The 23719-nt window shown below is 42.8% G+C and overlaps 1 protein-coding gene across 9 annotated transcripts in view; it reads left to right on the top strand.

Moving 5' to 3' along the window:
- The window catches only part of NDST2 (N-deacetylase and N-sulfotransferase 2), a 140250-nt gene that overhangs the window by 94085 nt on the left and 22446 nt on the right, over window positions 1–23719 (top strand). For 7 of the 9 annotated variants that reach the window (XM_069796327.1, XM_069796328.1, XM_069796325.1 and 4 more), the window contains one exon: window positions 19328–20726. In XM_069796327.1, coding sequence (XP_069652428.1) covers window positions 19734–20726 — 993 coding nt within the window. In that variant the 5' untranslated portion in view covers window positions 19328–19733. Of the gene's footprint in view, window positions 1–2170; window positions 2286–4878; window positions 5059–19327; window positions 20727–23719 lie in introns of those variants that run through there. The other 2 variants (XM_069796334.1, XM_069796333.1) reach the window with 2 other exon arrangements.

Here is a 23719-nt window from a genome sequence, read left to right on the forward strand (position 1 = left end):
ATAAATAATTTGCTATGTTTTTGTAATGTATCTTCTAGGATTAAACAACACTGAGGAAATCATTGTGCCATTACAGGACAGAAAGAATGCGTAATAGTATGCCCATTCTGAATTAGTTTTATTGTTAATTCAGAAGGAAAATAATCTACTCATAATAAACAATTTAAAAATTTTTCTACCTTAGCTTCTGGGGCTTGTTCCTGTCCTGTTGGAGCAATGAGCCAGTAGAAAATACGTTTGGGACGGACATTACTGCACTTACTGCAGCCAGCTGGTCAATGTAACTGTGACATTCTGCAATAGCAGGTTAAGTCTTAGTAGGGAACCCCAAGAGCCTGATAATTGACCCTTGTTTCTGATTTTAGTTTTTAGCTTGTTATTGTCAGGATAACATTTTAAGGAGGTGCTTTGTCCGCTTTATAACAGATAGCACCTGAATCACTGAGATTCAGGCCCCTTTCAGAGTGCTCTCTAATACCCTATAACATTCCATTGCATTAAGTTTTCACTGTCTTATTACAGAAGTGTTTGCTGTGCGCTGTCAGCTCCTGTTAAAATAACTCCTCTAGAGATGTGTGCTAGTGTGTCATCCTGTCTGAAAACCCTCTTCTCCCAAACCCTGACTGGGAAAGGATACAACTTTGAGCGTACCTAGGGCATTGCATCTTCAAAGAGCAGAGTACGCTGCTGTGGTCAGAAGTGCCTCCTTTCTGGCCAGCCTCTCCGCTCCTCTAGGACACTGTTTTCTAGTACATTTTAAAGTAGAGAGCCCCTCTTGTGCCAGTCTTCCAGGGGTATAAAAAGAGTTTAGCTCCCCCATCACCACTGCGACCAAACATGCTTAGATAGGGACAGAACATATCTTAGATTTATGTATTTGTTCTTTTAACATGTTAATTTTTTATTTGTGGTGCACAAGAAGGTGATTTTTCTGTGTCCCTTTGCAGATCTGTTCCAGCCTCCAGATTCCAATAATAGTGTCTGAGTATACTTAGCTGGTGTGCTGTTGGGTTGGCTTGCCCCCGCCCCCCAGTAATGAGATCAGTTCACTGAGTGAAACTGCAAGCCACATTAGGGCAAGAGAAGCAATTTACTGCTGCTGAATACATTTTCTGAGTGTAGTTTCCTTCAGCTTGCCAGTCTGGAGGCATTCATAAACCCGTGACAGCTTCAGAAGATGAACTCCGGCAGCAAACTGTCAGGGTGCCAGGCACTGCTGTCTGTGGGCTCCCTTCTCACCCCTTGCCTGCCTGCTTGCCCTCCCTCTGCCTGCCTGCCTCTCTCTTCTCTCTCTCCCCCTCTCCCTCCTCTTCCCTCCCGCTCCCTGCCTCTGTCTACCTTATTGATGTGGGTTTAGGTGCTGCTGTTCTCTGTGGTGGTACCTTTTTGGTTTCCTCCTTGATCCTCTTGCCACTGGAACAAAAGGAGAACTGGCTGCCCGTGGTGCAGCACCTGCCCCTGAAGCCTGGCGAGCGAAGGGGAGGAAAGCGGGTGCTCTGCATCCCTGGCTGCCTGTGCTGGCAGTGAGCTTGTTCAGTCACTTCACTAGAAATGCCTTTGAACTATTGCCAGATCCCATTGTCAGCCGTGCAAATGGAGTTCAATGCCCTGCCATGATTAGATGCACACTCTGTAAGAGGAGGAAGGAATGGAACTGTATCCCCACCCTGAAGGAGCATCTCAAATCTGCCCTGTGCCATGATAATCTGAGTACTGGACCATGCTTCTCTGCCTTTCTCTGCACACCGCCTTCTTTACTTTTCTTTCATTGTTCCTGGGATTTCAGGGAGTGATATGGAAGCTTTTCAGAGAGGAGCTGCAAGGCAAGATAGTTTCTGGGGAGAAGAAGGCTGTACTTTTGGACTGTTTATGTGGGACTGTGCTTTGGCCACCACCCACCTGTAGCTGCAGTATGATATACCAGCTAGTGGTTAATAGTGCTTATGCTCAGCAGTGATGTGCTTTTTTAGCATGAATTTATTTACATTTTTCCATTTGTCTGCACTTACAATTCCAGCATCCTTAGGTTCACAAAATGATCTGAGAGATTTTGGCAACACTGAGTGAAGGGAAGGCAGCCGCTGCTAATAATGGTTCAGCCATCTACCAACTGTGCAGCCCAGCTGCCCTTCTCCAGAAAGGCCAGCTCACTTTATATATGATTTTTGTGAAGAGCAGCTCTCAGGCTTTCTTGCTTTCCCTTTGGCTCCATGTCTTTCCTTGGGTTGCTGACTGTCAGACCGCTTTTGAGAGAGTAACTTCACTTGAGGATTTCGCTTTTAAAGGTAGGAATTTCAATCTTTGTGCTTATCTTTGCTATTCCTCATCTAGTTGTTAACCTAGATTGTTACAAGAAAACATTGTTTTCTTTCATGCCTTGTTATTTGACTGCTTGTTAACCAGTCATCATCTGCAATGACAATGCTTTGAGAGGAGCATGGAGGAGCTGCTCTTCAGTGACTGCATTAGGCAGTGCAGCAAGTGGAGTTGGCAGGGCTTGTATCTTGCACTGATATGCCTGCAACGTTCCTTGCTCATTAAGCTCTTTGTTAGTTCCTTCTCCTCCTCCTCCCTCTGCTCTCCCTTTCCCTCCCTGAGAGGATGTCTCTGCATCTAACCTTGCAGGTTAAATTCAGGTTCTGAAATGTGCTGGAGGAGGATGAAATCTGGCCTTTGAGGAGCTGGTGGCTCACAAAGGCACTTGAATAGTACAAGGAAGCTGGTTATAGTTGCTTGCCTTCACCTAGGCTACTGCTCATGCTGCACTATAAATAGATACTCCCTTGACCCTTCATAGTCACTTTATGTCTTGGGTATCTGACTGGAAGATGAACAGATATCAGCAGTATTGGTAACTGATGAAATAATTGTAAACATTAGAGTCATTAGAGATAGAACATTTTAAAAATCAGATGATGTCTTGTATGTTCCCTGAGGACTAATGCAACCACATTTTCTAGTGGTTTGTCACACAGCAATCTAAATTCTCATTTGCATCTCAAGAGCAAAGCTAGTTGTGCTAAGTTAATATTTAGCATCTTGAAAGCTTAGAAGTGGAAATTTTTGTAGGTATTCTTTTTCCTTTCTCCATAAACTAGTAAAAGAAGACCCTTTGATTAACAATGTGTTTGATTTCCATTTTTTAGTTCCTTGGGAAATAAGATTCACTTGGAACACTGAGGATTTTCTGATCATGAAGAAATTTCTTGATCCTTAAACTGAGATGTAGCCACCATTCTCCTGGTCAAGGCACATTAAACAGAATTTTGGCCTTTAAATATGTTCTTTAATTAACCAGTCAAGTTCATGCTGATAGTACGGATGCTTCTGCAATGCAGCCAAACACTGCAGATGTAGGAAGCAAGAGCTTGGCCTGGAGCACAGACCAGAAACTTCTCACAGGGCCTCTTCTCTTAAGGGTCTTTGTTTTTTCCTCTTACAGTAACGAATGTAGTCAGATGGTTAGGCTGCTTTGTAAGTAACTGTGTAGATGTAGCTCCTGCTGTCTAAAACCTTCCCTCTACAATGTGTCTATATGGAAGAGGAGACACAATTTTCAGTTTCGTTCTCTGCCCTCCCTCTTCACTCCCCAGCTTCAGCTCACAAAGAATGAGGAAGGGTGGTGGTCTCTGCCTAAGTGATGTCATATATTTCAGGTTAGTTAAAATTACAGTGAAATTTTTTCCATATTGTATTAGGGTCTGGCCTTTCCATAGGCCATTCAGTTCAAGAATCCCAAAGAGATAATGAAAAGGTGTATGTAGACAGGAGTGTTTAACCAACACAGAGCTGAAGAAACCTGTCAAAGGTTGACCTGCTGCTAACTCCAGGATTCTAGGGTCTTACCTCACTGCTGGAATTGTCAGACAACCTCCTATGTGGCTTTTCTGCTTTGAAGATTTGAAAGAAATTACTAAAAAAATAGAAATGATCTTTCAATAAAAACGTTCTCCATTGTTTTAAACCATCTGGAAATGATGTCTCAGGTCTGTTCACCTTAAATGAAATACAATGAAAAGTTATTAACGCCACTGCTGTCCTTCATCATGAAACAACCATTTTATGCATTCAGTAAAATGCTATAGCATGTCAGAGGCATGTTGTGAGTGGATGCAGCCATTTGCTTGAAACCACAATTAAGGTTTGGTTGCACAAGCTCCCATTCAGCCTGGTGTTACAGCTGCAGTCTGTATAGATGTGTCTCTGTTGTCATACCTCATTCCACACACCTGGACCCTGCTCAAGTTTTCTACTAGCAGGATGAAGTGCCACCTGTAGCGCAGAGCTGGACTGGAGCAGGTACTTGAGTAGTTATCACTCTGTGGGGTGCCTGTTTTCTGATGCTTCGTGATGGAGTCACCTAGTGCAGTAAAAGCACTTGGGTGTGTTTGAAAGCTGGGAACCTCATTTTAATCTCTGAAACACTCTAAAGAAGGTGATCGATTCAATAAGATTGTTTCAAGAGAGGCAATTGGTAGTGCTCATTTATAAAAAATGTTGCTGGAAAATAGGAGGGGAAAGAGGTTGAGAAGGAAACTCTGTGCACTAAGACTGCTTGCACACATTAGGATGAGCCCAGGCATGAAGCGAAAGGAAAACTCGGGGCTCTTCATTATCTAATACTCCCTTAGGGCAATAACAAACTCACTACAGAGCCAGGAAGCCAGGCCCAGGGGCTGGCAGAGAGAGAACACACGTTGTTCTCAGAATATGGCTGGCGCTGGAATCTTTCACTGCAAATTTGAAGCCATCTTTAATGCAAAATATTCCTCAAAGGGATTTGTTTTTGTTGCTTACCATTTCAAAAGCTGCTTTCAATCCAGTGTGATGCCTTCTTCCGAACAAAAGGTTGTAAAGTTAGGTATTGTACAACAAAGGAACCACAATCTTGCTTTTTCATACCCCTATATGTGAGCTGACATTATGCAGAGACCCTCCTTTTTGGAGCTGAAAAAGACCAAATGGAGAAGTTCACCTCTCTCTGCTTTAGCGTGTTGTAGCTTTTCAGCCTTTCTGTGGTGCTTAGTGGCCACTCCATATTGCGTGCTTCATTTCAGAGTAAGTAATCATTTTTATACTGAAAATTCAAGTGCAGAATATATTTGTGTAAAGACCAAATGTTTTTCCTGGGGGTGGGGGGTGTGGGGAATGTGGGAGATCACGATGCAGACCTCCAATGTCTCCCACTGATACTTGTACAGTTGTTCTGATTTAGATTTCTCTAAGGAGTCGGGAATAGAAGTTAAGGTGTCTCTTCTGAGGTGGTAGGGTACTTAGAGGTTGGTTTCGTGGCATTGGTTCAGCCTGCATACGTTAAATTGGTTGATAGATGTTAGTCTGTTTAGGATCGTGAAGGAAAGTGGACCTCTCTCTAAAAAACTAGAGGACTCAAATATCTCCTCTTATTTGTATTCCGAGCATTTGCAGGGTCCAAAGTGATTCTTCATATAAGCAATTTGACCTACAATAAATTCACTCTCTTCCCCCTTCCCAATAAATTAAATGCCATTGCCAGTAGTTTAACCTCTGAGGTGGCCCTTGCTGAATGAGCGTGGTTCCCCTGTTTGATGGAAATAGCAGCAGTGAAGAAAAAGAAATGTATGGGAGCCTGGCAAATGCAATGGAGGGGAAGAGAATTTTCACCCCTTCCATGGAGCTGTCAGCAAACCAAGCTGAGTTATGATCCTTCTGCTATTTGAGAATTGCTAGAGGATTTTTCACCTTCTGCCTGTCTCAAATCTCATTCTCTGGGGTGTTTGCAGTAGAGCAGTAAGCAGTGGCAATCCCACCCTTGTCGCTGTTTTGAAGTTTGTGTTTTACCCAGGTAACATCAGGATACCAATTCATTGATATGTTCACAAAGTGCTGTTGAGGCATCGGTGCTCAGCATCCTTGTGTAATGTGATTCTCATTTTACAGATGGGGTTCAGGAAATGGGTAACCATATCAAGTTAAAAGTGAAATAAAGGACTGAACTCAGGCTTACTCTCAAATTCTCTAGCTTTTAGGATGATTGATGTCTAGCTCCCTCCCAGAGGGTACGTGAAGAGCTCTCACTGTCTCAAAGATGGTCTTTGAACCTATTTCTGATGCTTGTGGACCCGTGCACAGAGGGAAGTTGAAGATTTTAATATCCCCACCCTGTCTCATCTCCCATAATGCTGCTCTTCCTTCTGTAACTGTGCGAGGAGAGAAGGAAGCCAAAAAGAGCACTGAAATTTCCCTGGCAGTTCCCAGGATTGGTCTGCTGAACATGGAGCCCTTGCTTGTGGCTCAGCTGTGGAGTCTTCCTCTCTGAATGCTCTGGAAAATCAGTGTCTGGATGAGAGAACAAAATTGGATCCTCAGTTTACATGTGCAGGAATGAGTTAGAAAACAGTCACTCTGTCTTAACTCTGGAGGAACCGAATAAGGGTAGCATATGGCTTGATAACCCCTACACACACCCCTTGTCACTGCTTGCATAGAGTTACCTGTTGGCACTGCTGCCAAGGGACTGCCTCACTGAGCAGAGGGACATGGGGGATTGAAACAGAGAGCCACGTTGGTGGGTTTCCTGGAGCTGGAACGACCAATGCATTTGTCAAACTGGCAGCCCTGTGTGGCCAAGGAGGAGAAGGATGTGCAGGTCTGCTCTCTGGCCAGGGCAGGGGGGATACTGGTGAATTTGCACATTTACCCGTGTCCCCCTCAGATGAGAGGGGAGTCAGGCAGCAAAGCCAAGCACCTGGCAAGCGCAGAGGAGGCTGGGTTGCATCCAGCCGCAGGCAGCTGCCTCATGATGCTGCCTGGTCGTGTCAGATTGGCTGAGAAAAATACAGGCAGGCAAGGGGGAATATGGGCAAAAATAAGCATAAAAGCACTGGGTGAGGATTCTTGCTACAGGTACCAAGATGTCAGCAGGTCCTTTGATTCGGTTTCCGTTAACACTCGCAATCACAGATGTCCTGCAAGCCACTTAGCACTTCATGGGAGAGCGAGGACAAAGTCAAAGCGTTTGAAATGATTGCAGAAACACTAACCCAGATTCATAATGAAGACTGAATTTTAGAATTCAAGTAGAAGCTTTGTTTCTTTGTTGTGTAAGAAAACAGAGCATGTCTTCCAGAAAGCTGTAATCTTTATATTCCAGCTACCAAATTAATTCTGTGAGAGTTAAGTAGACCAAATAATTAGAGTTAAAATTAATTTGTGTATTTAACTTTAATGTCTAAAATTTTAAAATATGTTTATCATTGTGTATTTTTTTTAGTAACATAATTATAGCTCTTCAAAGTTGCTGCATAGCTAAAAATTATTTAAATCTTGTGTTTTGGCTACAATGAAGAAGATAAGAAAATTTAGAGTTTGGATATCCAGACTGCTTTTGCTCTCCCCTTTGCAGCAATGTTGAGTATAAAAAGAAGAAATCTTGTCTGGAAGTATAGTGTTAATCTAATCTGGGGCTACTAAAAAGCATTGATTATTTAGTTACTGTGTTGCTGCAAAGTTGAGTTTAAATTACTTGAATGCTCTAAATGCAGTTGTTTCTCTCCAATCACATCTGTGCACAAGATTTTAGTGTTAAGTGATCTGAAAACTATAAAGTATCTGTTACTTCACTGAGATCAGTTAGCACATTTGTACTTGATATTTCAACATTAATGATGAAATTTCAGCATTTATAATGTTTTATTGTAAGTGTACTTTAATGTAGGTAATCTACACTGTCAGCTAGCTAATATCGCTTTTGTCTCTTTATGGGAAACAGTTTACGATTGAAAGGGCAGAAAGCACTGTAAGAATGTAGTTGAGGCAACTTTCCTGCCTAATGCAGTCCTTGCCTTCTTTTTCTCCCAAATGCTTCTCTTTGGACAAAGGGAAGGGATGAATGCAGTTAGTACTGCAAACATATTAGATTTTCACAACCGAACCAGCAGAGTGGCTTTAGTCAGGATATGGATGAAATAATGCTGTGGTGTGTCTGGAATATTGCAAGACATGGTGAATTTTAGTCTTCCAGACTGTATGAGCTCCTCCATCAGCATTAAATACATAAGCTGTAAGCATGCTAGTGTATTTCTGCTGGTACTTGTCTTTGAAGATGAGCTCTTAAGCCTTTTAGATTCTGCTTCTTTTGATTATTAAAGAACCTATGTTTTTTAAAAGTAGGCAAGCTAGACCTAATGTCTCGGGCAAATTCTGTCTTTAGGCACTATGTTTCTGCCTCCTTAAGCAATGTGAGCTGTCATTTTCTCCTACTCCCCTCTGACTCCCTGTGCACTCCTCCCTTTATCTCTTCCTCCTACTCTCAGCTTTGCATTTTGTTTCATGCTGCCTCCTATTCCTGGAACAGTCTCCCAATCCCTGCTGCCAAATCCTCCCTCCCTCTCTCTGCTCTTGTGAACCTGTTTCTTCCAGCAGTCATTCCCAAGTTGTTTACTTGACTAATTGTCTCTCTGTATGCTTTCTGTCCTGTAACTGTTGTTGTGGATCATATTTCTTAAAGTGAGAGAGTACTTATGGCAGGATTTGTTTTGTTGAGCATTGTTTGTGTTAACTCTTTATACAATAGTAATAAATTCCCCTTCCCATTTTGAGTGCAGGATTTTTCACTTAGTTCACTATTTTCTGTATGCTATTAAAGAGCAGCCATGTTTTATCTTAAGGTAATTGCTGGGCTGTGGAAGATTAGTGTCTATATTACAGCAAGTGCTATCAGCTAGCCTGTCTGTAGAGGCAAAGTTCAGCTGTGTTTGTCAACTTGCATGAAATGCTGGTAGAAAACACAGGGCTCTGGGCAAATCTGGTGGTGCTCAGTAATATGACTGTCATTGCATAGCTTCACTGCAGTGGTAATTGTGGTGCTGTGGCTGTTATTTTCCTGACATGGACAAGCTCCCAGAGGCATGCATGGAGTTGTATCTGTTTACTGTTTATAAAGCATTTTTGCATCCTTGTTTGTGGAACAAGTCTTACCACAAAAACATTGCAGAAAAGCACAAGACCCACCATATTAGTAGAACTATGTGTTGGTAAGTCGTTATGTTGTTGTATGCAAGTGGTGGATCAAGTTACAGCGTTTTTTGCAATGCATTTCATAGGCTGAATACCTTCCGCCAGGCTAGACCGAGAAGTGAGTTCTCTTTCCTGCTGAACACCTCACCATACAAGCTGATGAACGTTTCTACTTTGAGAGAATTTCACTTTTCTGGCAATTCTGTTCGTTCCATTCCAACTGAGACAAGGCACTCTGATCATTGATTTTTTAAAAAAGTTATTGAGATTTTCTGTTTTCAGTTCAGTTATTTGAATCAAGCTGAAGATTTATTAAGAGAGAAAGAGAAACTCTGAAAACATTCATGTTGCTTTAGACTGAGTTTCATAATAAACAGTGTTCTGAATACTTCTGTTTTCTTAAGTCCCACTTCTGATAATATATGACCTTGTATCTTACTGCTATGTGTAAAACAGTAATAGTTTCATAATTGTTTAATCCTATGAATACTTATACAAGCTTGCAAAATGGCACACAAGACTAACCTCATTAATTTGGACTTGAAGGTTAAGCATATGTTTTTCCATTATCAGAAACTAATAGTGAACTTCAAAACTAAATTTCTTCATGGAAAAAACAATTTCTTACTTCAAAACATAAATAGTTTCTATGTTAATAATGGAAAATTAATCCAATTTTCAGTAGCTGAATGCATTTTATTGGGGAATTTTACTACTTGTAAATTTGGGAAAAAAGTCTCCAAGATAGCTGAGTTAGTCTCCAAAACTCATAGTTGTGCACCTTAGAGTTTTTGGTACCCAGATCCTTTTTGTCTTCAGCTGCAGTCCTCAATGGAAACACATTTTGCTCAAAATTCTTGAGCTTTCCTGACAAAACTTCAGTTTTATCAGAGAGTAGATTTGATTGCAAATATGGCAGCTTTTGTTCCTGAGTTTGTATGTACTGTTAATTACGATGTTATTGAGGTCCTGGACTTACTTTTCATGAAGGAGTGTTTTAAAGATGCAGCTTCATAGTAGAAAAAAAATTCTACTTGTAATCAGTTTACTAATTAAAAATGTAAGAATGTAGCACCCACTTTAGCAATTAAGTCTATAAAATGGGAGGAAGACTAAGAAATAGTGGCATGTAATTACAGTACAGTTTAAAATGAATTAATACATTTGAGATGTATGTCTTTTCAAATAACAAGTTTTGTTTCTCTGTGTTGATTGTCTAAAAACAAGGTTTCTACAAGGGGGAACAAGGTAGTGTTGAAATTCTTGTTTAATAATGGTAGCGAGCATGGCATAGTGTAAGCTGTGGTCTGGAAATAAGTGTGCATTGCCTGTGTTGCTCTGATTTTGTAAAAATTACAAACACAGATGGTTTGAGAGAAAATTAAATAATTCCACCTACATTAAGACAGGGAAGTCTAACAATAGCCACAACTCTTTATCACTCTGTTTCTCTAGCAGACTCCATCCTGCTGTCACTTACACATCCTTCATGCATTGAAAACTAACTAGTGCGTGAACCTGCTGCAGAGTCCATCAAAGCCATAAGGACCCTAGTAGGCTGGAGTTGCCCTCACCCACCATGCATGGGGTCTCCATCCACCCTCCTCCTTGTCCGGCACAGACAGCGTCCTCAACAGGACAACTAGAGGGGGTCAGTGACAGCCACCAGGTTCAGCCTAGAGTCCAGCAATCACCAGATCAGTCCATAGTCATCAGGCAGGTCCAAAGTCAGAAAAGCAAGGCAGAGCATACTTGTAATTCAGGTCATGGCCTGAGCTCAGGTGCAGCTCACAGGTCAGTAGGTGGAGGCTGGTCAGGGCATTCAGAGGCTGTTGGCATATGCAGGGCCCCGACAGTCTTCCTTACAGAGCCCCCCCTTGAGATCTATTTCTGCCATAATGCTTGTGAAAAAACAGATTATGATTTTCATTGCATGGGTGGCCATGAAGGCTTAGGATTTTGCATTTGTTCCTGTCTTGCAAAACCCAGGCTTCCAAACCACTGTCTCAGCCAGCCTGTGTAATCTCCGTAGACCTCAAGTCATGCCTTTTCCGCCCATTCTACTCTTCTTCCCTTTGCTTGTTTTTACTCATTTTGCCTTTGCTAGGCCAGATTTATAGCTTGCTTATATCACTTTTACCCCCTTTTTCTGAAGTTTCTGAATTTCTTGCAATAGCCAAGCAGCAAAAATGATAATATTTTGTTTTCTGAGTCCAGGAGACTTATTTAGTTCAGTCGCACCAAGGTAATAAAGAACTGGATACTAGAAACTACAAAGGCTGGGAGATAAGCCATTAGCTTTACACTGGGTGGAGGTCTTGTGAATTGAAGACCTCAGCTGAAGGCAGGCAGGAGGGAGCTGCTGTACACAGCTGGGGAACATGTTCTTTTACAAGCCCAGTGAACTCTGACCCTGTGAATCTTGGTGCAAACACATACGAATAAGTAAGCACAAGAGCTCTCCTGAGGTTTTATGCTTTGGTAGAGCATACTTATGGCTTTCTTCTGGTGTCAGTTTGGTCAAACTTTCAGTGTAACGGTATCGAACCTGTTCCCTACTGTCCTATGATCCTAGATAAAATAGATTGGAAAACAAGATTAGTTCCTATGTGTTACCAGACAGGAGGAGGCAATTGAATATAGAAAATCAGCTTCTTGCTAATTGCGGTAAAATTTTTAAAGTATAGCTCAAAGAAGAATGCTTAGGCTGCTTTCGTAGCAATTACAGATAAACTTTCATAATGTACATTTCTATACTAAGACACTTCAACTCTGAATGACAATGAGTTGTCTTGGTTTTGCCACAGTTTGACTGTATTTCCCCACTTAAGTTACTTAGGAGAAGACAGCAGAGAAGACATTTTGCTTTCTGCAGCAGGATCATTTATCTGAATTGTGATAAGCAGGGTGCATGAGGGAGTGGAAATTAGATCCTTGTCCATATCTAATGCAGAAGGAACTGCATTTGTTTCCTGTTCTCACAGTTGAATTGAAGATGTTATGCCATGATAGAGCATATGTGTTGATTACTGCTGTAAGGAGGAGGCTAAAGTTGGTATGTTCCCACCATTTGGGGCGACTGAGGTACTCACTTCCCACCTGGGTGGGATTGGAGAGCATTCACACTTCTTGCGTGGCAGGCTCTAACTTGCATTAACTGGTTCTCAGTCTCACAGCTCCCAAGTGGCTGGCTGCAGAAAGGAGCTGGTGTCTCGATGTTATCACCTGGTTTGGGAGAAGGGTTAGGGTCAGAGCATGCATAGACCTACGTGTCAGGAAAGACACAAAACAGAAGAAAAGGTAAGGCCAGAATGAAACTGTGCAGTTCTTGTGGTGGCCTGATATCTAGGTGTTAGGAGTTCAGTAGCACATGAAATAAAGAAGTGGGTATGACCTTTTGGTTATCTCCGAGTAAAGTGCCTCCTTTCTCTCATATAAGCAGTTGCATTACAGAGACCTGTGCACCCCCAGAGGAGTTAACATCCCCTTAGCTGGTGGAAAACTCTGACTTCTGTGAGCACTTCACTGCCACAATACTTGTAGTCTTTCCTTTTCATACCAGCAAAGGTGTGCAGCTGCCAAGGGACGTATTATTTTTATTAAGTAGGTCGCATCAGCAACTGTTGAAGGCTGAAATTTTGTTTGTTTGTTTGTTTTTTAAACAATTCTTCAGGTTCCTGATTTGCACATCTGATCTTTAGGCAGGCTGCAAAACAAGATGGCTGTTTTTCCTTCCCAAATTTGTTCTGTGCTGAGACAGTGAAATGTGTAGGGGCTTGTGGTGCTGACATTTAACCTGAGGGAATACCTCAGTGTAAATGCTTGAAATTCCCTTGTTTTTGAAAATGAGTCAGGTCAGTTGTAATGACACTAAGCAGTGAGTGTAGTATGATGGGAGAAGGCAGGGAGCTGAAAACCAGATTTCCTGGGAGCTCTTAGAAGGAGGACCTTTTCATTTTCAGAGGGAAGGATTGGTTTACATTGCTAGCAGGTAGTGTTGGGCCATGCCTCTGTCCTTGGCATGGGAAGGACTAAACCTGTTCTTTCTTTTTTTGTACTGTAAAGGAGTAAGAGAACAAAGATCTGCTGCAAACTAGGTTGTTGGTGGAAGGGATATATCATGTGTCCGAACAGCAAGAACCTTGCAGGAATCACGGAATCCCTGTGTAGCCCCCCGTGGAGCTGGCCTGGCAGCATGAGCCAGGCTCTCCAAGATCTGTGCCTTCATAGTGCCCTCAAACTTCATTGCACTGGTGCAAGGGTAAATTCAAGCCTGCAGTTGGGTTTCCACCAGGCTGGGCTGAGAGGAGTTCATGCAGATCTGTTTAGCATGGACTGCAGTTTGTTGCTTTTGCAGAAGGTGTGAAGTTACATACCCGTCTGGGGATGACGATAAAAAAATAAGAATAATTATTACTTCATCGCCCAGGTCTTCTCCTCTTATACCAGACTGACACGTTTCAAGACTGCTGGCCAGCTGGCAGCTTTCCAGCTTACCACAGGTCTGTACTGAAAGAGGCCTATCCCTGTGTGGGGACTTGCTGAAGCAGAGCACAGCGCTGGCTGGAGGCTCCAAGCCTGTGTGTTGGAGCAGCATGGGCATCGTTAATGTTTCTTGCCTCTTTGATCTGAGTTTTGTATTCCTCAGGCAGTCTCTCACCACAGGATTTGACTGGCAGTGGGTGCTAGCTGAAACACAAGCCCAGAGCCCAAAAATGAGCTCGGTTGGCAATTATGTTACCATGTGGCTGTAACTTCCACAGTATTTTTTTTATCCAGTGTGTGCAATACAAGCAGCGTTCATCGTCCTGAGTTTCTACTAATTCTTCTGCCATGTGGCTCGCTGTGCTCTGCTGACATTACTTGCAAGGTTCCCTACCTTCATGGGGGGGGTGCAGGGGCTGTACCTGGAGGCCTGGCATACAGGTACCACGACAGACAAGGGAGGGGCTGCGGTGTCTCGCAATCAAGCGGACTAACGAGGAATTTTGTGTCATGATGACACCATTAAAGTGGAGTGGGTTGGAAAATCAATCAGATTCCTTCTCTGATTACTGTGTAACTCAGTTACTGCAGTCCTTCCGGGGCCCAAGGCAACAACTGTCTTGCAGGAAGTGCCAAAGAAAGACCTCTGAACTAGAGCTCTTGTGGACAAAGGCAAGATCCTGCCACCGTGCATTCCAGAAAGAGGGGTTATATTATGAATAATAAAAAGGGCTGGGGAAATGTACTCGTGACACTGGTTTTTAGGGTGGTAAGACCTTCTGTGGCTCAGCTAGGAAGGAGCTTCTGTGACAGAAGTTCTTGATAAAGGTGTCAAATGACACAAATTATTTTCCATGTGCCTTGGCATGAAGGTACTACCAGCAACCCCAAATACATATATTCTGGTCACTGGTTTTGGATAAGTGCTGGTTTTGATCATTTGTACCGATCCCCCACAATATTTTCCAAGCGTTGGAAGTATCTGGAGATCAGCCATTAAAACCACACAATTCTGATTGTTCTCTTGCTTTCATATCACATCAGTTGCCATGTGGCTTAGCAGCTGATAATTCACAAAATGGTTTATGTTTCACATTAACACTGTATATCACTAGGAAACAGAACATCTAAGTTTTATAAAGTGTTTGTCTTAATGCTGGTGATTTGTGAGATAACTGACCTTACAGCTGATGCTCTCTGATCTAGCGATGCTTTTCTGGCAGGACGGGAGCCTGCTGAGCCTGCATCCTTGCACCGGTGAAACACTTCATCCTTGCTGTACGATCTGACTGCCGCCTCCTGCAATTCGCATTCAGGCAGTCCTGGCAGGAGTTTGGAATGGATCTTTATTTATTTATAAACTTGGGGGGTTTTGTGGTGTTAGATTTCAAGGAGTTTGATCTCAAAAGAGGACACCGGTATTTTCTTTTTCATTTAAGAGGAAGCAATTTTCAGTGTGATTTTTTTTTTTTTTTTCTTCTTCTTTTCTTTCTCCAGTGTAGATCTTTCTGGGCTTTGTGTTTTGGGTATGGATGGTTTCTGACAGCTCTCTCACCTTTTCATATAAATTTTCACTGGTATATTTGTTTTGTTGCTTTTTTTTTTTTCTTTTCATTTGAACCTAAACCAGCTGATGTGGTCCCCAAAGAGCTAAATGCATACCATGCCAGCTGGCATGCCCTCTGGCTGTGAAGCCTTGTTAAAGAGATCAGAGCTGACAGATTCTTGAGCAGCAATCTGATACAGGCCTTTTTTTTTTAAATTTGTTTTTTTGAGCTCACCCATGTAACAAATGGGGGCTTGTTTGGGAGCTTCCCTAGAGGCTTGAATGGAGCCATTGTTACCAAAACACTGCTGTGATTCAGAAGTGCCCGGCAAAGGGGGTTCGTCTCCTTCTTGCCCCTCAGCTGGGCACTGCAGGTGTGGCAGCCTAGCTTAAACTCTGGTTTCATCATTGTTCTACAGAATAATCCAGTTGTCTTGTGATTTTCATCTTTAAGCCAATATCTGGGAAACTGAAGCTCCAGCTTTTTGCAAAATAGAGACTCAGTTCAACACTAAAAATGAAATTGGAGAGGTGAGTGAGTGTAACCAGGGAAGAGAAGTGTTTTCCAGGTTGATGTTTTGGGGATAAAGAGTTGTAAAAGTAGTACAGTGCTTTGCCAGGCTTTTGCATAGATAAGCATACTCTTGGTTTTTCTTACTATTACCATGTGTTGTGGTTTAAGCCCAGCCAGCAACCAGGCACCACACAGCTGCTCGCTCACTCTGCACCCCCTCATCCCCAGTGGGATGGGGAGGAGAATTGGGGAAAAAAGTAAAACTCATGGGTTGAAATAAGAATGATTTAATAACTAAAGTAAAATAAAATGTAATACTAACAATAATAATAATAATAAAATATAATGATAATTGTAACAAAAAGGAATAAAAATAAATAAATAAATAAAAAAACCAGGAAAAACTAAGAGATGCAGAATGTGGTTACTCACCACCCACTGACCGATGCCTGAACAGTGATCTGCCCCTCCCAGTTTACATACTGAGCATGACGTTCTATGGTATGGAATATCCTTTCGGCTAGTTCAGGTCAGCTGTCCTGGCTATGCTCCCTCCCAACTTCTTGTACACCTGCTTGCTGGCAGAGCATGGGAAATTGTGAAAAATCCTTAACTTAGGGTAAGAGCTACTTAGCAACAAATAAAACATCAGTGTGTTATCAACATTATTCTCACACTAAGTCCAAAACGCGCTGTACCAGCTACTAAGAAGAAAATTAACTTTATCCCAGCTGAAACCAGGACACCGTGGTGTTTAGATTATAAATTCTACCCCAGAAACACTTGCTTGGAAATTTCTGCAGGCAATGCGTGGGCTCCTGAGCCTGTACGTCCCTCTTTAGATTATTTTCTGCAAAAACAACTTCTTGTCTAATACATGTTAAGGTAGTGAACTTTTGAATCCAAAATAGTCTAATTATTCTATTTTATCCAATGGGATTAAAAAGTAAAAGGATGTGAGCTATTTGGGAAGACACTGACTTGGAATTCTCAGTCTTCTTGGTGAAAATCAAGCGTGTAGGAATCTGAGTGGAGTGTTCTGCATGAATTTGTTGCACAGGAGTAGAAGGAAGACCACTTCTCATAGCAGCTGATACCCATGGAGCTCTGTATATATTGTGTCTTAACAGGGAATTCACCTCATAAAAAAGATACAGTGTTTATTATATGTTTCTATCTAACTTCTGTCTGCCCTACTGACTTCTGCCTCCACTGGCTCCTGCCTCTCTCTAGTTCAGTGCAACTTCGGAACTCTAGTGCCAAGCACGAGGGTGGTATCATTGGGGCTTTCTTTGCAGAGTCAGTGGGAGGGGAAAGGCTCATTGTGGAGGTGGAAAGGTTATTTTCCTGGTTGCTTTTGAAAGGTGGCACATGTTTTTGGGTACTATGCTGATACACTGGCAGTCCCGTTGTATCACTAGGACTGAACCTGACTTGAACTGGAATTACAAGCCATATCCTGCACTCAGTCCAGAGAGTCATGCATTCAAAACCAGTTGTCACGTCAGTAACAAAACAAGGAAAAAACTGCGAGAATTCTGTTTTTTACATCTTTCCATAGTAATTTCTCTCCTTCTCTCCCTTGTCATTTTTCCAGTAAGAAATTAACAGCATGTAGAGACAAAACTGAAAGGTGATTGGTTGTCTGTGTTGAAGAAAACACAGCTTATTTTCACAGACTGAGCTGGATTTCCAAATCCAGCTCTGTCATTACAGAGGGCCATTTGGGAATGGAGACTCGATCCATTTGGAGTCTGGGGAACAGAGATTTTTATTTTTTTTTTAATCTTGATTAATTGCTGCCTTGCAGTGTGACCGTCAATAAGATTTGCTGCGTCTCAGTTTCTGCAGTGGAAAATTATTTCTGTAATATACTTTACATTTACAGTCTTACAGCTATTCTGAAGACCTCATCGGGGCTGAGGTTTCATTGTGCACTACACAAGCCAGTCCCTGCTCTGCCGAGCTTATAGCATGGAAGTTATTTGAGATAATACTTAATGGTATTATAAGGCTTGTGTAAAGAGCACTCTGACTCTTTTCCATCTGCTGTCACGAAGTTAGCAATATTGTATCTCTCCATATAAAATCTGCTTGGGTTTTTTTGTCTGTGCTTCAAGCTGCACCAGCCGTTCGGAAAACAGCCTAGTGGGAGTCTTCAGAGTGGGACTTTTGGCCTCATCTGTGAACTGGTATTTTCCCTGACTCAGAAGTATTTTTTTCTGTTTAGTAATACACATTACAAAATAAGCATCTGTCTCGCAAGTAGTTTCCTTTCTGGTGGAGCTAGTTGTTAAAACCCTGACTTTACTATATAAAAACCTTATGTCTGTCTTAAACTCATGAACAAACTAGTCTTCTACTATTCTTTGTTTTAACAGAATGGTAGTAACAAAAAGGTTCAAAAATGGGAGGAATGGAGAAAGGATGAACAGTTTTGGTAGTACTTTACGTTATTGTTGCTCTTGTGCCTCCTGGTGTTGTAAGCTATGCCAGGTGGTTAGAGGGATTGTATGTGGTGGAACACGTGTCTGCAGGAGTGTGGGTGTGTGAGTAAGAAAGGTTTTGAGAGAAAAAAAATGTTTAACTTTTACAGAGAGCTCATTTTGGGCATGACTGACTTGGTGAGGAAGATCTGGCATTCAGGGTGTCCTTGCACTGTGCTGGGAGGGGCAGCAGGTGCTCCCCCAAAATATGCCTGTATCCCAAGTAATGCACACCTGGGGGCTATTGCTGTAGGTAAGTCAGACTTCTGGTAAGGGAGAGAAAACTACACAGGGATTTTGTATTAGTTTTAAACCAAGGAGCAATTTAGTTACTTTCCCTAGTGTTTATATTTTAGATGGCTTGGTGTTTGTTGGCTTTGTTGAGCATTTTATCCTAGAAAAATAACAACATATGGTGAAATAGTCTGCTGTCATAAATACAAAGCGGGAGGTGAGAGAGCTTCCTAACAAGCTTTCATGTGTTTGAGACCAACCCAAATTTATGTCGTGCTGTTGGTGATTTAAAACTGGCTTCATGCTCTTCAGTGGCATATGAGGAAAGGTGAGGAAGGTTTCAGGAGATGTTTCCTCTCCAACTGCCACTGAATCAATTGGCAGCAATTACGTGTGCAGAGCATGGGCAGCCTGTGCACCCTGGCTCCATGTTGCCTGAGGGACAATGCCTCCCCAGAGCTGTGTTTTGAGAGCCCTGGAAGAACTTGAGTTCCCAGGACAAGTGGGGTGGCCTTGTAGAGAGGGGTGGGAACCATGGAAATCGGGAGCTGTGGGGCAAGAGAACTGGTGGGAATTTGAGGCATCCTGCTGGGTTCGGGACAGCTGTATCCCAAGGGCCTAGGAAGTCACTGGCAAGGACTTGGACTCATCGTCATTAGTATGTGAACAAGACAAGACAGAGAATGTGAGGGATCTCTCCTCCTCTTGTTAATTTTGAAATATAGGCTAGAATAAAAGAGGTTCATGTTTTCTGTTCAGTGGCATAAAGAGGAGTGGGGGAAGGCCAGGTACACCAGCTCTGTTTGCTGTAGTGTGTGAGAATCTCACCCCAAAGCGAATCCTGAGTCCCTGTGCACTGTCAGGACCTTTCTTCCAAAGGCCGTATTGGTTGTTCTGCCAAGCTCATGCACAAACGGTGTGCGTCACTTCCCAGGGAACAGGTCTGCCTGCTGACAGGCGAGTGATGCTGCCCACCTAGCACCTGCTGATCCTGCCATTTCATCTCAAACCCATTAAATACCATAAATCCATACTGAGAATTGACTTTTTCTTTTTAAATTGCAGGATGCAAAGCGAAGGTGCCATCATGTGAATGTGAAACAGCTAAATGAGAAACAGGACACCTGGGAAGGCTGAGCTGAAACTGCTTGTGCACAGGATGACAGACTGATTTGCTGTTGGAGACGAGATTCAGGAAACCTTGCTCCTCCAAAAGACTTTCCTGAGTGAGAGGAGAGGAACAGGAGGAAGCACAGAAAAGAGCAATGGGAATTGAGGGCCATGGTTACTTGAGATAAATGGCAGATCCCTGGGAGTCTAGCCTTGTAGCTGTTTCCTTTAGCTTTGTCTCTCTCCGCAGCTGCTCTTTCTTTTTTGCAAGCTGCTGCTGGGTACTGCCACAGCGGCACTGGAGGTTTCAAGAGCAACGTGGGTGCAGAGTGTGAGGAGGGGGTGGGCAGCCCGCCTCACCATGATTCAGTTGTGGAAAGTAGTGCGGCACGTGCGACAGCTGGAGCTGCACAGATTGATCTTGCTGCTCATTGCCTTCAGCCTGATTTCCATGTGCATCCTGGCTTACTACGTCACTAACAGTCCCAAAATCAAGGAGCCACCACCCCTGCCCTTCAGTGACTGCAGCAACCAGCACCGCATCCTGATCCCACCGCAAGCCAGCTGGAGGCTCACGAAATCTGTGGACACCTCACGCACAGATCCTGTGGTGCTAGTCTTTGTGGAAAGCATTTACTCCCAGCTGGGGCAGGAAATAGTGGCCATCCTGGAATCTAGCCGGTTTAAATACAGGACAGAGATTGCTCCTGGCAAAGGAGATATGCCCACCCTGACAGACAAAGATAGAGGACGCTATGCTCTTATTATCTATGAGAACATCCTTAAATATGTGAACCTAGATGCTTGGAACCGAGAGCTGCTGGACAAATACTGTGTAGAGTATGGAGTGGGGATTATAGGCTTTTTCAAAGCCAATGAGAACAGCCTGCTCAGTGCACAGCTCAAGGGTTTCCCCCTTTTCCTACATTCCAACTTGGGGCTGCGGGACTATCACATCAACCCTAGTGCTCCCCTGCTCTACGTCACGCGGGCTAACGAGGTGGAGCAGGGTCCCCTGCCTGGTGATGACTGGACTGTGTTCCAGTCAAACCACAGCACCTACGAGCCAGTGCTGTTGGCCAGCACGAAGTCCTCAGAGTCCATTCCTCACCTGGCCACCCACAAAGCATTGCATGCCACAGTGGTGCAGGACCTGGGCCTGCATGATGGGATCCAGCGGGTTCTCTTTGGCAATAACCTCAATTTTTGGCTGCACAAACTCATTTTTGTGGATGCCATTGCCTACTTGACTGGCAAGCGCCTCTGTCTCACACTCGATCGCTATATCCTCGTCGACATTGATGATATATTTGTGGGAAAAGAGGGCACTCGCATGAAGGTGTCTGATGTAGAGGTAAATTCCCCAGAAAAACTACAGGCCCCAGACAAATATCTAGTGTGTGTGGTATGCAAGGAAAGTTAAGGTTGCATTTAATTTGAGTGAGTTGATTGCTGCAATTGTTCTCATCTTAAACAGAGAAGTAGCCTGCAAAGATGCTGAGGCACTGTGCGTGATTCTCTCAACAGTTTTGCAGGTTTAAATGGAGAATTTTTCATTCTGGGACCTGTAGCTGGCCTCTCTGAATTTAAGAGGAGGATGTCTGTGGTGGTCTATCCTGTCTCCTCTTTAACATGGGAAACAAGCATATGCAGATTTCCTCTGTCAACCTATTTGTAGCTGTAAACTCTACTTTTCGAAAGGAAAAGGCAAGTTGTGTTAGAATAGAAAAACTATATTTGTTATGTTATTATTTATGATATATATATAAACTGTGTATATTATATTGCAAAACTGTGAGACAGTCCATGTGGTGTAAACTGCTATAGTCTATGTTTTAGCCATCTAGCTTTTGAGGACATAACCAAATTGCGAAAAGAAAGGTTTTCTTTCACCCTTCGTTACACCCCCCCTCATATCCTCCACCAGCAACCCCCGTCCCTGGGCAGGGAATATCCAAAAATTCACCAGGGAAACATGCTCAGACCAACCCTTCATGAGAACCGTCTCTGTGGCCTTATGACTGGGAGAGAGAGATGCCATCTTTGTGGTTTGCTTTCCTTGGCAGTTCCTTGAGTAATAGTGACTTATTAGGAAAGGATATGGGAAAGGCACAGAGAGAGAGATTTTGTGGAGGAAAGGGAAGTGAGACAGGGAAAGGAGAAGACAAGTAGGAAGAAGGTAAAAAACTAAGTGCCCCTTCTAATTCTCTGTGTCCTTGAAAGTACATGGAAAAATGTTCTAAGTCCGCGATATGTGTACATATGCTGCCTCATGGAGCCAAGGACTTGCCTTTGTATCTTCCCCATCAGTTCTGGTTTGTAGCCATTGAGGCAGGTGCATTGCCTGTTTCTCTAGGTGTGCTGAGGCTGTTCCCAGAGGTATGAGGCCCCAGGCCTTTCACTCTGGATTCCCATTTAGCACTTGCCCGTGGATAGGTCCTGGGTGGAGTTCCCTGGGTACCAGCTATGATGACGATAGTGACAGCAGCTGCCTTAGCATGTTTCCAAAACAGCTTCAAAGTGAAGCATCCTTTAACCTTTCATCCAAGGGCACAGAACATTTGAGCCAATGGTATAAAACAAAATACTGTTGTACATGCATGTCCCCTTATCTGAACTGAACCTCATCCGTTACATGTTCCCAAGAGCACTCTTCCACTTCACTAGGACTCTTACCATCTTTTCTACGTGTTTTATGCATCCATGCAAGACATAACTCAGTTCATCTCCCTTTTTTTCAGGTCTTTGAGATTTTAAGTTCTGCTTCTGATCCCAGATTTAGCTTGGGGAAAAGGAAACCCTTGCATTCTGTTTAGACCTAGCTTTATCTTTTCAGTTCATTTGAAGCTGCATGCCTGAAGCAGCTCTAATTGCATGCCATTGTTTATTTTACTTGCTTCATTCTTTAATAAATCTTCAGAGCCACCTTTGACTTCTAAGCAATCAGCTATAAAAAAAGTGTTTCTGAGCAGACAGGTATAGAAAAATGGAACAGCTGTATATAATACTTATTTTCTTCATTTCACTGCAGTGTCTCTATGTTTTGAGGTGCTGAAATGCTCTGTAAGATTTTTTTTGAAGGATCACAATCTTATCTTGGTCCTAAGCAGGCCCTGCACCCTCTAGTCCAAACTGGCAGAGATTCTCACCTCTGTAGTGTTTGTGCAGGTTACAGACCCATGTGAGAAAAACAGGAGATGGGTGGCCAAAGCTCTTGGAAACAAAGGCTGCTCTAGTGATGTTAAAAGCAAACCTAGACAAGATAATTCCAGAAGATGCTTTTTTGGGTTTTAACAGGGTGAAATGGAGGAATAATCTGTGATCAGTAAGCAGAGAATCTCAGGCAAAGCAGATGAAACGCAGATTTATCCATTTAAAAGAAGCTCTCTGATTGCAGAGCCACAAGAGTTTAATGAATTTTTATTTTTTAAAAGCGAGAAATAACTACATGGATTTGTTGATAGCCTCTCGCTATGGGAAGAGAAAGGGATATAACAGTGACAGAACAGCTGGCATTTTCTTTGGCCTTTTATATCAAAGCTGTGTTTCAGGGCTGTTATCTCAACACACAGCTCCTTATCTTGAAGCTTAGATTACAGTAGTCAGGGTGGTGGTTTGAAGATTGGATGTTGTGTGAAGGTATAAAATTGACTCTGCTGTCCCAGGTGAGCCTGTTTGCCATATGCAGGTCCACGTTCAGAGAGCTTCCCAGACAAAATGACTATTAAAAGAAAGTGCTGAGTATAATTTGTTCAAATGCATGCCCATGGTAGACGTCCTATGTGAGAGGAGGAATGTTTTTATTTGTGATGCTTAAAGGAGACCTGAATAGCTTTCTTCTTTAACAAGAAAAAAAGGAATTGTGCTTGCTTTTACTTCAAAGACAATAACCCTTGAGTGTCTGTTTCTGCTGAAGGGCTGCAGCAGGAGCTTGCAGTCCTCAATTGAAACAGTTGGAAGTTGCACAGGGAAAACGTTTTTCCCAACGTTTTTTCCCTTGTAAAGTTTACCAGAGATTTGAGCTGCACATAGTTAACAAAAAAAAATCTCAGAGAATCCCTTCTCATGTCAATTATTCCACATTTAGCCCCTTCTAAAATCAGTCCTCGGAATTTACCAAACCTCCATGGAACTGGCCAACGCAGATGAGCCATTTCTAATGCCAAAGGATCTGGCTTTTATGATCCTTCCTGGTCATCTTTAGGTGTGAGGAAAGAAGATTAAGTAGATGAGTTTTTGCAACTTTTGCTGATAGTCTCTACAAGGGCATAAATAGTAAGCAATCATTGCTAGCAAGTCTAAGGGCAAGCTAAGTGAAAATCAAGGACAATCATTTCATTTTGGGTT

The sequence above is a fragment of the Haliaeetus albicilla genome, chromosome 11 (genome assembly GCF_947461875.1).
Source record: "Haliaeetus albicilla chromosome 11, bHalAlb1.1, whole genome shotgun sequence".
NCBI lineage: Eukaryota > Metazoa > Chordata > Aves > Accipitriformes > Accipitridae > Haliaeetus > Haliaeetus albicilla.